The sequence below is a fragment of the Cricetulus griseus genome, chromosome X (assembly GCF_003668045.3).
Source record: "Cricetulus griseus strain 17A/GY chromosome X, alternate assembly CriGri-PICRH-1.0, whole genome shotgun sequence".
Lineage (NCBI taxonomy): Eukaryota > Metazoa > Chordata > Mammalia > Rodentia > Cricetidae > Cricetulus > Cricetulus griseus.
The window spans coordinates 37,204,574-37,221,375 of NC_048604.1; the positions used below are offsets into that span (position 1 = coordinate 37,204,574).

General features: G+C 40.3%; 1 protein-coding gene across 5 annotated transcripts in view; it reads left to right on the top strand.

Moving 5' to 3' along the window:
• Window positions 1–16,802, top strand: part of Chrdl1 (chordin like 1) — a 159,447-nt gene that overhangs the window by 38,242 nt on the left and 104,403 nt on the right. For 4 of the 5 annotated variants that reach the window (XM_027433625.2, XM_035450122.1, XM_027433626.2 and 1 more), the window contains exons 3-4: window positions 11,821–12,246; window positions 15,886–16,034. In XM_027433625.2, coding sequence (XP_027289426.1) covers window positions 12,095–12,246; window positions 15,886–16,034 — 301 coding nt within the window. In that variant the 5' untranslated portion in view covers window positions 11,821–12,094. Of the gene's footprint in view, window positions 1–11,793; window positions 12,247–15,885; window positions 16,035–16,802 lie in introns of those variants that run through there. The other variant, XM_027433623.2, reaches the window with a different exon arrangement.

Below are 16,802 nucleotides of genomic sequence, written 5' to 3' on the forward strand. Positions count from 1 at the left end.
GACATCCGCCTTTAATCCCAGCACTCGGGAGGCAGAGGCAGGCGGAGCTCTGTGAGTTCGAGGCCAGCCTGGTCTCCAGAGCGAGTGCCAGGATAGGCTCCAAAGCTACACAGAGAAACCCTGTCTCGAAAAACAAAAAAAAAAAAAAAAAAAAACCTGGATGTGCAGACTTTCTGCTAAGTTTTTGACTATCCCAACAGAAAAAAAAAAAAAGCTGCATATGAGTGTTTGACTGTGTCGACACAATTGTGAACTGTGTTGACAGTTGATGCAGTCAAAAATATTATTCATGTTGGTATTTTGGCAATGCAGAAAGACTGAATCTTTTTCTTTGTAACTCCTTTGGAAGAAATAGTAAGAAAGTCAGGCTGATAGTCAGAAACCTGGCTTAGAGGCCTGATTGTTCCACTGTCCCACCCACATCTGAGCCTAAGTTTCTTCTTTTGTAAATTAATCAGATTTAAGTTAAGTTTTCATCTTGTAGGATACTACTCCATACAATTACGCATTTTCTTCTATGAGATAGGAGGAGCTGACTGTCCCACTTGAGGACTTTGTTATCTGTATATGGTGTCAATAGACTCACACTTCTAGTGTGAGAAGATATTCCTGAATATGAGTCGCAGCCTATGTTCATTTCATTATCGTCCTCGCTTCTAAACAGGCAGCTCTCTGTTGATTCCAGTTCCATCCTTTAATTTTTCTTCTTGGATGAAAGGGGGTCTAGTGGTCAGTGAGAAGAACTCAGTAGTCAGTGGTCCTGTACTTTGTATCCTGGCCTCATCAAGCTAGTGCCAACCACTCCTCAGCCCACACCTTCCTTGAAGATCATCCATGCCCAATGGCTGCATAATTGGCCTGTGGGCTTCTATAAAAAGAGGTAGCGAACAAGGCAACAGTGTGGATGTAATGATAGGTTCCATGTAAGGGGCTGGATCAGATTTTTTGGATACTTTCTGAATCCTAGCCTGTGAATAACATCTTCTAGCTTATGTTCTTCACCATGCCAATAGCTGGCTGAATCCTTCTGAGCAGATTCCAGCCAGAGGAGCTCTTACAAGCTCTCTCCAGCTTGTAAAGGGACTGTACACAAGTTTTACCAACTTCATACCAAGTGACAACATGTTGACATGTTGTTAGTTGGAAATTGGCTGTTCTGGGACTATTTACACACAGAAATTGGAAATTGCTATAAATTAAAGCTTTTATTTTTCCCTAGAGAGCCAGATTTTCATTATTACTGCACACCAGGTTTCAGACTGAAATGCCTCCAGGGTCTAGAAAGGTAGCAGCAGTGAGTAAAAGAAGCCAGAGCTTAAGCAATGAGACGTAGCTTGGTATGGTGGGGACTACCAGTTACTGAGCTTGCGTGCTCTCTGAACTCAGCCACCTCTAGTCTATTTTAGCCCGTGTCATCATGTAGGGATGCTAGCCCCATGTCACTAGCAATTCTAAGTTTTCAAAAGAAACTAGAAGCAACGCTTTTGTGTGAAATCTCCCAATAATGAAAACAAAATATTGTTCAGATTTCATTCAAATTTGGGAGAAATAATCTGAAACACCCTTTTCTACCTTGACAACAGAAAGAGCAGGTTATTGGGATATGAGAAGATCCAGGTGGTTTCTCCCAAGTCTATTCCGATTTATGGCTTGTTTTGTAGTTCACTTGCCATCAAAATGGAGAAGGCCCCAAAGAGCTGCAAATCTGCATCTAGCATTTAATGGTATTCTCTGGGAACCAGGACAACACCTGATGCTGATGTGCCTGTGTGCAAGGACAGCATGATTTTCCTTCACTGTTCCACTGAAGGCATGTTGCCATTCTCCTCTTTAACTCATTCTAAGACTTGAAGAACATGGTTGAAAACTGAGCTAATTATTGGTTTTTCTCTTCCTGCTCTTTATCCCCACCCTCTTCTAAGGACAAGGAAACTGGATTGAGTAGTTAATAAATGACTTTACTCACTGTCAAATAGCCCTCACATTTAGATTAAGTGAATGGAGGCAGGAAGGGGAGACTGAGGGTGGAAACAAGTACAATGCCCCTATGATACGTTAGCTGCTGCCTATGATAGACCATTGAATAGCAATAGCAGCATCCCATTTTTACATATAAGGAAACAGAGTGAGAAAGTTTATACAACTTTTTAAAAGTCCAAGTCAAGTTACAATTGATTCTCGATCCTTGGTTCTTTGCACTGTATCATGTAACTCCCCCAAGAAAGCTAGAAGCTGTGGTTAAGGCAAGATTGTCATTTTGTTGGTCCTAATTGAACAAAAAAACACTGGATAATTAAGCAATCTCTGGGAATAAAAATGAATACTGTGGAAAGTTCATGATAGCTCTAAGTAACTGTGGGTAACTTGGAATCCTATAGTAAGCTATCATCTAAGCAAATGAAATCTGGAAAAAGTGATTAAATACTCTGTAGCAATAGAGTTTCTGGAGAGTTTCTTCCTATACTGCATTTGACTAGACACAGCAGGACACTTGCACATATCTTATCTCTAGCTTGTTTTTGTAGCACCCTGGTATAAAAAAATCTGTAAAAAAAACTTGTTGAAATTTTGTGATCAATGACAAATGTTGGTTAGAACTGATTATTTTATGTTCTGCCCATGTGACCCACTCGTTGCAACTGTGGGCACACTATTACACTGGAGCAAGGAAATCACTATTTGATCTTTAGATATTTATGGGAATATTGTACAGTATGATGTGTTTGTTTTGATTGAAGAAATCAATATGTTTCCCATATTTTCTATAAGCAAAACTTTTCTTTTGCAGTGGTCTTTATTATAAATCTGAGGATGTGGTCTTTTGGATAAATAATCATTTTTTAAAAATCCCACAAAAGGAAAATCCTTTCTATAAAAATATTGTTCACATATAATCCAAAGTACAAATAAAATTTAGTTTGAGCCATTTTTGCTTAGCTATGGACAACTGAAAGACATTAATGGAAATTTGACAACAGGACTAAAATTACCACATTGAACCTATCCCACCCAATGACTGATTCTAGGCTTAAGGATTCATTTTGGTATGGATAGCATGCTCCAGGCCCTGGGTTCAATATCCAGCACAAAACAACCAAAATAACAAAAAAAATCACGTGTTGTTATTTAGTTCTGTTTCCAAGATGCTATTAGTTATTTTGCCTATTTAGTTTGCTGGTTTTTGCAAAATTCTAGGAAACAGAGTGGTGATAACAGTAACCGTCAGTTAGGTTATTCTGCAAAAATAGTTACTTCCAAATCTCAGAAGCTTAACACAGAGAGCGTCCTTTGTCACTCACTCTGAATAGCTGAAATGCACCTGCCTGGAGCTTTGCCTATCTTAGTCATTCAAACATTGGAAGCCTCATTTGAATATATGAACCAATTGATTATCACTGTGGCAGGGAGGAGGGAATTAGGCAAATCATGCATTCTTAAATCTTACACCCAGAAATAATGATGTATTACTTATAGTGACCAAAGCAAATATGATGGGTATGTCCTTCTGCAAAAAAGGAAGAGAAGTAAAAGTCTCATATTAACCTTAAAGGAAGAAAGCTCAAAATCTTGGCAGAACTGCACTAAAGAAAATCAATTTTTTCAGCCCTTATTATAAATGGCTGGCAGAAATAAAATACAGCACAGACCAAAATTTCAGTATTAAACAAAAATGCACACAACTAAAAAAAGCTAAGCACTACAGCTTAGTTGTAGTAAATGGTCTGTGAATAAAGTATCTGACTAATTCATATTCTGGGCTAAACCTATACTATAATACACCCACATATATGTCTGTGTGTCCAGCCAGTTATAGGAAGTTAAATCAGCAGTCTGAACTTTCTGTGTTCCAATGGGGTAAGAAGTGTTTAAAAAGAGAGAAATTGAAGCTGGAGAAATGGCTTGGTGGTCAAGAAAACTTGCTCTTCTTGCAAAGGACCCAACACCCACATGGTATCTCATCCTTCTCTAACACCAGTTCCATGGGATCTGACAGCATCTTTTGATCTCCACAGGCACCAGGCATAAATACAGTATACAGATATACAAGCAGGCCAAACACTCAAATGCATAAAATAAATACATCTAAAAATCTGACATTGGTGTCATCAGAACATTGCTCAGTATTTATTAATTATTCGGTAATATACACAGTTGCACTTTGTCTTTATTTTTGAACTTTTAATTTAGTTATACTTCTCCCTTCCCTTTCCTCCCTCCAAATCCTGCCATATACCTTACCTTACTCTCCTTCAAATTCATGGCCTCTTTTATCATCAACTGTTATTTCATGCATATATGAATTTGCATATTCATATGAATTCCTAAATTGAACCCATTGAACCCATATAATGTTATTGTATGTATGCTCTCTATGCTGGCTATTTAGCACTGGACAACTCATTTTGGGTCTCTTCCCTAGGAAGGACCACCCCCGTCCTGTTCACAGCTTTCTTCAGTTGCCTGTAGTTCTTGGTTTAGGCTTGAGGCCTCCTGGGCTCTTCCCTGTTCAGTTTGTCATACTCATCAGTATCATGTTTGTTTTGCTCCCATATGGGCAGTCTTGTTGTGTACAGTTTCTGATTCAACTGGGAAACACATTTTCAGAGCAAACTCCCTGATCATGTGGCTCTTACAATCATTCCACTTCTTCTTTGCAACATTCCCTGAGCCTAAAGTGAATGAGTATTTTGTATTTTTGAAATGAGTATATATTCTGAAAGAGGTAATATAGATTAGCACATCCCTTTTTAAAACAAATATTTATTTATTTATTTTACATCCCAACCACAATTTCTCCTTCCTCCTCTCTTCCCATTCCTTCCCTCCACCTCCCCTCTCTTCCCCCTTAATCCACCCCTCCTCTGTTTTCCTCCAGAAAGGAGCAGGCCTCACATAGGCATCAACAAAGCATGGCATATCAAAGCTGCCATAAGATCAAACACCTCCCCTGGTATTCAGGCTGGGCAAGGTGAGAAACAGGTTCCCAAGAGGCAGCTAAAGAAATAGGGACAGCCCCTGATCCCATTGCCAGAAATCCCACAAATAGACAAAGCTACACAACTGTCACTTTTATGCAGAGGAGCTTACCTGGGGCTATCCTTGTGGACTCCTGGAAGTTTCCCTTGTATCCGGTTTCTACCTGAACTATAAATCCCCCCTTTCCAGTCACATCTCTCAGCAGTCTCCCCCTCCACCTACCTCCAACCCTCAAGTTCAAATGCCCACCCACCCCCAATCCAACTTGGAGATCTCCTCTATTTCCTCTTCCCTGTGAGATCAGTGCACTGCCCCCACTTTGTTCTTTAGCCTCTCTAGGTCTGTGAATTGTAGACTGGTTATCCTTTGTTTTAAAGGTAATATCTACTTATGAGTGAGTACATACCATTTTTGTCTTTCTGGGATGGTTTTTTCTAACTCCATCTATTTGCCTTCAAATTTTCTGATGTTATTGGATTTAACAGTTGAGTAATACTACATAGTGTAAATTTACCACATTTTCGTTATCTGTTTCTTGGTTGAGGGACATCTAGGTTGTTTCCAGGTCTGGCTATTACAAATAAAGCTGCTATGAACATAGTTGATTAAGTGTCCTTGTGGTACAATTTAGCATACTTTAGGTATATAGCTAAGAGTGGTATCACTGGGTCTTAAGGCAAATTGATTCCCAATTTTATGAGAATATTGATATTCTGCCATATTTATTTCCAAAGCTCTGTATAAGTTGGCACTCCCACCAGCAGTGGAGGAGTGTTCCATGTGCTGCACATCTTCTCCAGCATAAATTGTCATTTGTAGATTAACTCATCTTACTAATTGCATTTATGAATACTAGTGATAAACACATGGAAACTGAGCTTAAAGCACAATCATATTCATAATTCTTTAAGGAAAATTATATACATATATGTCTCTAGCAAGATATTTATACAAGATTTATGCTGAAATGTGCAAGGCACTATGAATGAAGAAAAAGGAGACCAGCATAATTCCTTACTACATTCTAAACCTTATCCTTACACCCACAGTTAAGTGTAGCTACCACACCTCATGAAAGAAGTCTCTTTTTACAGCAAATGAAGACCATTACAAAAACCTGCAAGCTGGACATAATGCAAATATCAATAGATTATGAGGACCTTAGACCCAATGGACACATCTGCATCACAGCTGCTGCATCTATGACACAGGAAATCTTGGAAGAAGAGGCAGAAAGATAGCAAAAACCAGAATACCAGGAAATCTACCTCTCTTAGAAGTGACTACATAAACAAGAACCAAACAGTGACATTATCAATGATCTTGCTAACATAGTAGAAAATTTCATTGGGCCCACCCTTAGAAAAAGAACTACAGATAACTAACAACTTCTGGAGGGAAAATTAGCCTCTCCCAGGGGTGAACCCCCATTATCAGTTGTCCAATACAGAGTGGCAAGGCTTGAACCCATATACACACAAGATAAAAAATGGACTCAGCAAGATATATATATATATATATATATATATATATATATGTTGTGTGTGTGTGTGTGTGTGTGTGTGTGTGTGTGTGTGTGTGTGTGTATGTATGTATGTATATGTAACAACAATGAATGAAAAGGAACTATCAACTTGAAGGTAGGGAGACAAGACACAGAGGGGTTTGAATGAGGGTAGCTGGGAAGGGGTGGAGGGAGGAAAGGGAGGGAGAGATATAATTCTGTTTCAATTTAAAACATATTTCTAAACAACTAAATATTTTTGGTTGCGAGCCTAGCCTTTAATGGCTGAGCCATCTTTCCAGCTCAAGATGTAAAGCAAAGAAAAAACAGACTACAATCCACAGCTCTAGAGAAGCTAGATGACAAGGAGGACCCTAAAAAGGACACATGGATCACCCTGGGAAGGGAAATTAGATGAGATCTACTTGGGTCAACTTGGGGAGGGGTAGTAAAGGAAAGGGAATGAGAACAGGAGGGAACAGGATGATCAAGGTGAAGAGGGATGCGGTGGAAGAGCAAGGAAAGTGATATCTTAATAGAGGGAGCCACTATGGGGTTAGAGAGAAACCTGGTACCAGGGTAACTCCCAAGAATCCACAAGAATGACCCCAGATAAGAGAAGAGGATCCCCAAACTGGCATACTCCTGTAATCAGATTGGTGAATACCCCAACTACCATCATGGAGCCTTCATCCAGTAATTGATGGAACCATGTGCAGAGATCCACAGCCAAGAACTAGGCCTAGCTCTGGTAATCCAGGCAAAGAGAGGGAGGAGAGAACACATGAGCAAGGGAGGTCAAGATTATAATGGAGAAATCTACAGAGACAGCTGAACCAAACTTGTGGAAACCCATGTTCTTTAGACCTACAACTGTGGAGACTGCAGGGGACTGAACTAGGCCCTCCAATAATCAAGGCTGGTAGAAGGATAGACACATAGACCAATGGTGTTCACAGAGAAATCAGAAGTAGTCCAACACAGTGTCTATAATCAATGTTTGGCCAAAGTGTAAAGGCAGTTTTATACACAAAAGATAGCAGAGCACTTAAATACCCATAGGCAAAGAGCAGTTAAATATCCATAGGCAAAAGAAAAGTATACCTCAAATTCACATTTTGTGTTTGAATCAATATAAAATAGATAATAAACTTAAATACAAATCTTGAAACTGTTAACAATTTCAGAACAAACGTATAGGAGAAAATTCCTGAGATCCAGAACTAGACACTTTTACTATCCATTGCTACAAAACATGATCCATAAAAATAAATTTTGGGGTTTGCTAGGTGGGTAAAGCACTTGTCAAACAAACAGCAAGTAGCAAGCATAAGGACCAGAGTTCAAATCCCTGGAACTCACATAAGTGCAGTGGCAGCTCCATGTAAGTCCAATGTTTGGAAGGTGGAAACAGGAGTCCCAGCTGCAAGCTGGCCAGGTAGACTAGTTGTGTGGATTAGTTCTGGGTTCACTCAAGAGACCTCTCAATGAACAAGATAGAGAGCGATTAAGGGAGACTCCTGACATCACCATCAGGACCCCATACACACAAATGCACCCACACACATGTGGACAAACATATACATGAAAACACACACACACATATGTACATATATGCATACCACACATACACGTCCTTATAAGAAACCCATTTTATCTGTAAAAGCCCGTGAAAAGAGAATGAAAGATACACTAGCTACTAGGAGAAAATATTTACAGAGATACAGACATCAAATAAACACATGGCAAGATGATAAATAGCATTAGAGCCAACTTTCATACTACATAGTTATGATTCTAGCGTTTTGGAAATTAAAGCAAGAAGAGCATAAGTTTGAAGTCAGGCTGAGATACAAAAGGGGGTTTAATTTTTTGTTCGTTTTTTTGTTTTGTTTTGATTGATTTTTCGAGACAGGGTTTCTCTGTAGCTTTGGTCCTGGAACTTGCTCTGTAAACCAGGCTGGCCTCGAACTCACAGAGATCAATTTTCCTCTACCTTCCAAGTGCTGGGCTTAAAGGTGTTCCCAGAGGAGTTAAATCTTAAAGAAAAAAATCATTAGATATTAGGGAAATATAATTAAAACAAAAATTAATGTAAGTGCAAATCTACTAGAATAAATAAAATAATAGCAGCAGTACATGCTGGCAGAAATGCACATAAGCTATATCTCACACACATTGGCAATGTGCATATTTTTAAAAAAGTATAGTTGCTCTAAAAAGAATTAGGAATTACTTATACAATTATATGTGCAGCTGCCGAACAAACAAGAATATCACTATTGGCTATTTATTCTAGAGAAATGTAATATTGTTTATGCAAAAATTGTAGACAAATACTTGTAGCAACCCTTTTGTAATAGCACAAATTTAGAATCATCCCTTCAATGAGTGATCACACAGATATAACTGTATCATAGAATATTGCTCAACAATAAAAAGATCAGGCTACTAATAGGTAGAAAAACTTGGATTTGCTTCTAGAAGATCATCTTGGGGGAAAATCTTTTTTTTTTCTTTCAGATTTTTTTATTTGAATTAGAAACAAAATTGTTTTACATGTCAATCCCAGTTCCCTTCTCCCTCCCACCCTTCCCTACCACTGCCCCCCCCCAACTAAAACCCTACTTATCACATATCTTTTCTGTTTCCCCTGGATGGTGAGGCCTTCCATAGGGTGTCACCAGAGTCTATCATATCCTTTGGGATAGGGCCTCGGCCCACCCCGTGTGTCTTGGCTCAGGGGGTATTCCTCTATGTGGAATGGGCTCCCAAAGTCCACACCTATGCTAGGGATGAGTACTGAACTACTACAGGAGGTCCTGTAGAGAAAATCTACTTTCAAAAGATTACATACTGTATGATCCCATGTAACATTCTTCAGTGATAAAAATATTGGTAAAAATATTGGCATGAAGAACTGTTTTGCCAGATAGGTGACAGAGTGAAAACAATGGGTGTGACTAAAAATAATAACACAATCATTATGGTGATCTATATCTTAACTGTGGTGGTTGATATTAATCTACAGATGTAAAATATCATAGACCAGGTAAATAACTATGTTTAAAATGATGAAAACAGAGTAAGGTAAGGGGATGTCAAAATGCCAATTTTTGGCCGTGATGATATAGTACAGTTATGCAAGATATTTAGTTTGAGGGAAAAGTAGGTGATTCTGGATCCTTCTGAATAATTTCTTACAGCTGAAAATGAATCAACAATCTTATAGAAAACAAAAAGTCTACAAGGAATATGAGATTCTTTGTGATCCCATTTCCATTTACTAAATAGAGACCATAAGGCATGTAGAAAGTCATAAGCGTAAGTTGGAAAAGAACTGGTAGGAAGGCTACAGTTTGATGCACCTCAAGTACAGCTGCAATTCAAGAATTAAGACCAGAACTAAAAGAAGGACCACAACATTTATACTAATAAAGAATCACTCAAGGAATTACAGCAGCCACATTTACTGTTGCCAAAAAATGTATAAATGATCTTGAGTGGATTCAATAGAACTAATTAAGCAGAACCAATTGACAATGATAACTTGCTTTAAGCCACTAAGTGTGGGGATGTTTTATTATGCAGTAATCTAGATACTATAACAACCAGCAGGGGTGAGTGGTTTTAGCCAGCTAGATGAGATTTTAAATCCCAGTGAGTCATATTTATTTCAAATGCTAGGCTCCATGATTGTCCCTGTTTCTTAAAACCCATTTTCCTGAATACTTCTGTAAACATGTTAGAAGGGATGCCTAGAGTTGGAGCACTCACACAAAGGAAATTGAACAACCAGTTGTAATCCTTGAAGAACTCTGCTTAGCAATACAGAATATCAGCACATTAAACGGCACAGAAACAGCTATAAGGCAACAAATCTCCAAGTTCAAACTAATTTACTACAGTCAAATTGAACGCATGTGGCAATGTATGGCTATAGACGTATGGCTACAGAATGGAGCTAGACATTTTAAGCCCCCAAGGCAACATCTCAGAAAGGGCGGCTCTCTTTTGTTAACAATGAAATAAACATCCCCAGCAATGCCAGGCCTGGTTGAATGATATTAATGCTTAAGTAGGTAGAAAAAAGAGGGTCCCTTCCAAGGACAATTCTTGTTTCAATTTTCATTTGTTTCTTGGGTTTTTGTTTGTTTGTTTGCTTGCTTGTTTGCTTTTGGCTTGCTTTTAGCTAACCACAATTTCATTGAACATCAATTTTATTTCCATCTGTAGACTGGAGACCATGGAGTGCAGTGAGTTAAGAATCAGGATAGATGAATTAGAATCTCAAATATGTCATTTACTAGCTGTGTGACCTTGGATACATCCACTGCTAGTACCAGTTTCCATCTCTGTGAATGAAGAAGTTGATCTGAATGGCACAGGAGATCCACAGTACCTCATAATTGAGGCCACTGATCATTTCGACTATAAGCAAAGTGTGAGGGTTTTAAATACTAATATTGATGTAGTGCCATAAAGTGGATCACAGACATTTCAAATAGCAGTATTATTCAATTCATGTCCAAAACACTCTTCAGCTCTCCTCTAAATAGGGGCACTTAAAGTACAAATGGGTTCTGTCTGTCAAGAATGTGCTTCCGTGAGTTTTCTAGGATTCTGATGAATCTCTAAACTGTATTCCTTCACATAAATACACATCAGGAGTAGTGTGTCTAGGAGCTCCAAGAAACATTACTCAGGGTGCTGTTGTGATTTTTCAGTCAGGCCCTTAGTCCAACATAAAATCTGCAGGACTGCTAAAACAGTGGTGGTGATGAGCCACTTCAAGTATTTTTTCCCCTTTAAAAATATTTAACAGTGGTCCGTCCCTCCCTGTACTAGCCAGGGATTGGGAGATCCATCTCTTCATGGCCCGATGTGAGATTTCTGAGTCCATTCCCCTCCCTTACGCCTTATCCTCATCACCCCCATAAAAACACCAAGTTTTGTCACTTGACATAGTGAACATAGGAGAAATGGCCAGAAATGATACGATGTGTCTTAGGGCGTAATTTGTGAGGTCGGTTCGACTTGCACACAGACCTCAGACTAGGTGCAGAGGGAAAGGTCCTTGTCCTGCTTGAGAGAAGCTTCAGGACATCCAGGCAGGGGAGCCATGGATAGTCAGAGTTAGGGTCTTCAAGACATTCACCAGAGGTGGGGTGCTCCTCGGAGCATCCAATGCAGAAAAGGAGGATGGGCTGCAGAAGATGTGCGGTCCCTTTAAGACCCCAACGCTCTACTAGCCAAAGGAGGGGTGTGTGGTGGGGGCGCTGCGTGATGGGAAAGTGCCGGCTGAACCTCACACTTTCTCCCCGTTTTGTAACTTTCAGGTCTGGGGTGTAGGAATAAAGCCCGGTGCTGGGACTAAGAAGGAGTGAGTGCTTACAGCGGCTGGGCTGCTCGCTGGAGGACTTCCCGCCAGCGCCAGGCTGCCAGGCCAAGTGGGGAGCGGACAAGCAGGCGGGCAGGTGGCCCCGGGCCGCCGCGCCCGCGTCTTGGCTCTGCCCCCTGGAGCCAAGCGAGCCTCAGCTCCCTCGTGGTGCGCCTTGGCTCTGCCCCCTGGAGCCAAGCGAGCCTCAGCTCCCTCGTGGTGCGAGGGCGGTGATGTTTTTCCTCCCACCCACTTTTGAGTCCCCCCTCCCCCTTCGCGCGCACTCAAGCTCTCGCCACAACCTGCAAGCCCCAGACCTCGGAGGAGCGCCCCAGGGAACTCAGAGCGTGTGCAAGCGTGGCAGAAGGAGGAGGCCAGTGCCCAGGTCAGTAAGCAGTGCCCTGCTGCCTTTCCCCCCACCCCTGCCTCGCTTGCCAATCTTTTCACAGGTGGGGTGCATTCTGTTTGCTGGAACTGCCCCTAAACGTTCCCACCGGGCACCTTGAACTGTGGGACTTGCCATCCCAACCAGTTCTATGGTCCAGCTGATGGAATAAAGGTAGAACCCATGAGACAGAATGGGAACTGAGGATTTGAACCCACAACTTGCCTCTCCCAGTTTGGCCTGCATTTCTACTTGCTCTGGTACTTCTTAGACTTTCAAAGGCAATACAGGCACTCCCTGCCAAGGTACCTACAGGTTTTGTGCTTTGCTTTATGACTATGTGTGTTCAGGAAAGAGCCGCTTTTGCTCCTTTAGTGAAGTGCTGTAGACTGGTTCACAATAAGCTAAAGAGACAGGGTGGGTGGAGGAGAGGCTCCTGTCTCTTCTGGCCATACCCCCCCCTTTCCTTCTTCTTTTTTCAGGCCCAGATCTCTGGGATCAGAGTTTGAAACAGTAGGCTCAGGAAACCAAGTAGGATTGCTAGGTTTCAGGGCCTGGAAACCTGCCTTCCAGCCCTGCCACTGACTCAACCCTGATTTCCTCCTTTCTCCACTGCACACCCCTAAGTTTAAGATATAACTGTATGGAAGAAAATGCAATAGTAGATCAGAAAGTGTTTTATAACCCCAAACGAGGTGTTCTTAGTCATAATTAGTGATGAAGGCTCTGCCCCTGAAAAGAGGTAACTTGGTCTCAAACTCTCCTCTATTTTGGTACCCCCCCAGGAGTTAACTGAGCTTTTGTTGTTGGGTGGTAGTATGGCAAGGGGGATTTCAGCTGACGGACAAGGACCAGAGTCTCCAGTTTCTTTCTTATTGTTTGTCAGAAAGAATATTGGTACCCAAGGGGATGTCCCACAGATGATATTCACTGAAATTACTAGGTCAGTCAAGCTTCCCCCTGAGTATTAAAGAGACAATGTCAGGTGGGAAGAGCTGCCTTGGCTTTTCCTTAGTGATGTCTCTGTGTCTGTTCTACTCAGGAGACCTGTTTTGAGAGTGGGCCCAGATGGTCTTGCAGTTACAGCTGAGCAAGAAGCAACTGGTCTCTTTACTTGATGAAAAAAGAGCAATGTGAACACTAGTTTCCTAAAGGTACCTGAAGCCAGCCTTTCCTCGGGTATCTGAAACATTTCTCCATCTCTTAGAAAGCCCACCCCATCCTCACCCCCACGATTATTTGCAGGGTTTTGTTTTCTTTGTTCCTTTCTTCTTGGGTCCTGGATGCTCTGCCCCCACCCTAACATGGCAGTAGTTACATTTCTAAGTAACCTGTAGAAGAGCCAGTGCAAGTTCGATAGCACAGCAGTCTGTGTGAAGTAGAGAGTTAATGCAGAAATAACTCCAGTTAACTGGGTCAAAGTATAATTTGAAAAATTAGGGACACTTTGGCTCTTTGCAGAAATAAGAATCGGATGATTCCTGAGTGATGCTTGTGTTTCTTGCTGTAGTCTCAGCGAATGTCTTCTACAACCCCAGCCCCAAAATTGAAAGGTAAAGGAATAAAGAGAAGTAGAATAATGAAGAGCCCTGGGGAGGGAACCCGTCTCAGTTCATATTTCTCCACAAAATACAAAGGCAAGGCTTTCAGGATCTTGTAAATCACAAGTGAATATTTATAAAACGATTCATTTTCTGATGTGCTCCATCACCTCCTGGGAGGCCACATAGATGACAGGAATGCCAAAAGAGATTAATTGCTCTCTAGTCACCAACTTTCCTGTTTGCTCATAACATTAGTTGGGACCCAAGAAAAGCAAAAATTCTAAGGGCCATTTTCTTGCCAGCTTGAGTTATGAAGCAATGCTACTGTTCACCAAATCGCCCAACCATTGTACAAGAAAAACAACCCCGTTGATTCTTGCATGGGGAGACTCAAAAGCCATGCCTTCAGAAGTACCCCCTGAGAGCCATATATGATTGTGATAAATTAGATTTCAACAGTTAAAAATCTTTGTCTTTTGGAGGCTCAGAGGAAAAAAGGCTTATTAAAGTAGGCTCAGAAAGAACTCCGTTGAGGTAGGTGGCTGTGTTAAACTGTTAATGAAAATGCTTTGTTTCAAAGGGATCTAGTTGCTCTCAACGTACAGGGATGTTTTGAATGACTGAAAATGGATTGGAGGCCCAGGGAACAGATGAAAAACATCAGAATTGAGGCTTCTGCCAGGCTAAGGATGCACCCTAGGAGAATCTGAACCTTTCGTAATGTGCTAGGCGATCTGAGAAAGAAAACAGATGGGTGGTACAGATCAGCCTGCTAGCACAAATAATTCTGTGGGATCACTTTGCTCTCAGGTGTGTATGGATTCATAATCTGCAACATTTTTTTACAAATTATCCCTGTGTAGCCCTACTGGCCTTGAACTTGAAGTGATCCTCACGCCTCTGCCTGCTGGGATTGCAAGCGTGCACCTCGAGGCTGGGCCGAAACAATGGTTTTTTTTTTTAATGATCAGGGCACTTTCATAGCATTTAAAGTAAAATTGTGACATCCACTTTAGTGCCCAAAGAGATTCAGTTCTCCAAAGTGAGCATCTTGCACTTCTTTCCTTCCAATATGTAGTTTATGTTCATTATTTACATTGGATTCTCTGAAAACACCAGCATGTTTAAGTTCCTATTCAAGATTAACTCCTGATTGGATGCAATGCTTCTAGAATATTTAAATATTTTCCAATCTTCTGTTGGAAGAATTTTATAAACTCTGAAGTCCATGGAAAATAGTCGTGACAGGATGCAAGCAAATTTTCTGTGTTTTAAGGCTTCAAAAGCTTAAAATTTCAATCCTGCCCACCCATGCCTATTTTTAAAGAATTGTGGTTGCTTTAACAGCCTCTTGCGTGGTGGGACAAATTGAATGAATCACTGTTGAAATTTGCTTGTTTTCTTTTAAAATTACCCATTTTACATTTCCTTTCCCAATGGACTTCATGGGGAGGAATATGTCTGAACTGTTCTAAGCAGTGAAACTTCTCAGATGCTGAATTGCATCCATTATCAGATTACATCTACCTTTTCCAACATCAGCATTTATAGTGAGGATTCTTTTAGACATTATAGAAGATACAAGGTTAACACTGATCAAAGAAGGACCCTTAAAGGATTCATGATAATATTAGTCTGAAGCTAAGACTACTAAGCTTGCATTTCAGACATCATTGCAGTCAAATGCTCTCTCTCTCTCTCTTTCTCCTTGTACAGGATTTGCCAAAATAGCCTTTTTTTTCTTATAAACTCCAATTTCCCGATTTTCTACTCACACCCACCAACAATAAAATGTTCTGAGAAATCAATTTTAATTTCTTTAGAAAAAAATCCAAATTTTTTTTATTTGACAGTGACTTGCTTGTAAGGACTTAGCCTCAGTGTTGAACAGGAATATGTACTCAACTTAGGTGAATTTCCTCTCATAATCTTTACAAGACAAAAGAGGCAAATCCTTTGTCTTCTACAAACAATGCCTATACTACGGTACATTCTTTGGTATTTTTTCTAGCAAGTTAAAAACCTAAGTATTACTCATGTTCATCAGTTCCAAGAGATCTGTTTTTATTACTTCTTTCTGCTTTCTTCTCAACAGGTTTAGTCAATCACTCCTCGGAGTCTCTGAATTGCATTTTGCAGTAGCTCAAAGAAGAAGAACGTGGAAAATGGGAGGCATGAAATATATAGTCTCCTTGGTTTTGTTCTTTATTTTCCTAGAAGGAAGCAAAACAGAGCAAGTGAAACGTAAGTGTCTTGCATTTTTTAAAAAAAATCTCAAACTCATCGTGTCATTGAACCTGTGGTTATAATCTGTAAGATTATGATTAGCTCTATGAGAGGAAAGTAACTGTTACTGATTTATGCATGAATTGATAAAAGAATGAGAGCTTAGAATCAGGCCAATTAAACTTGAGACTGTTTTTCTGATTATCATATAGTTTTCATCTCAAAGAACACATGACACATTTTCATTTTCCTGTTTGCAACTGTACAAATATCATTCCATTTTACGTAACTCTAGAAATATCTGACAGATGAGCTGGATTTTTTCCCATTTTCAGCCTCTTCAGTGAAGGTTTTAGTTTATGAAAAAGAGTAAAACAAAAAGGCAAAGAAAGGCAGGCCTTGCATATCCCTAATATTGAAAATCAATGAAGGAACTGGATTCAGACCTAGTGATGAAATTTAGCTTCCAAGAACTGTTAGGAAATTAGATGTCATTTTGTGAAAGAAATGTCCACACAAACCCAGGGAGTAGTTCTAGAAAATCAATGATCCATATGGGCTAACATATTAGAGAAAACAGAGGGTGGCAAGAGGACTGTGTGTGTGTGAAGTGTAATTAACCTCCCCCCCCCTTTGCTGCTTCTATTTGCATCTGTTTTTATTACAAGCTCTCTGCTGCATTTAAACAGTGTAGGCCTCAATTTCTTTTGGCCACTTGCAGACACTTCTGAGGTGAACGCTTGCACTAAATTTGAGGAGGCAACAGGGCTTTGATTCCGTTTTAGA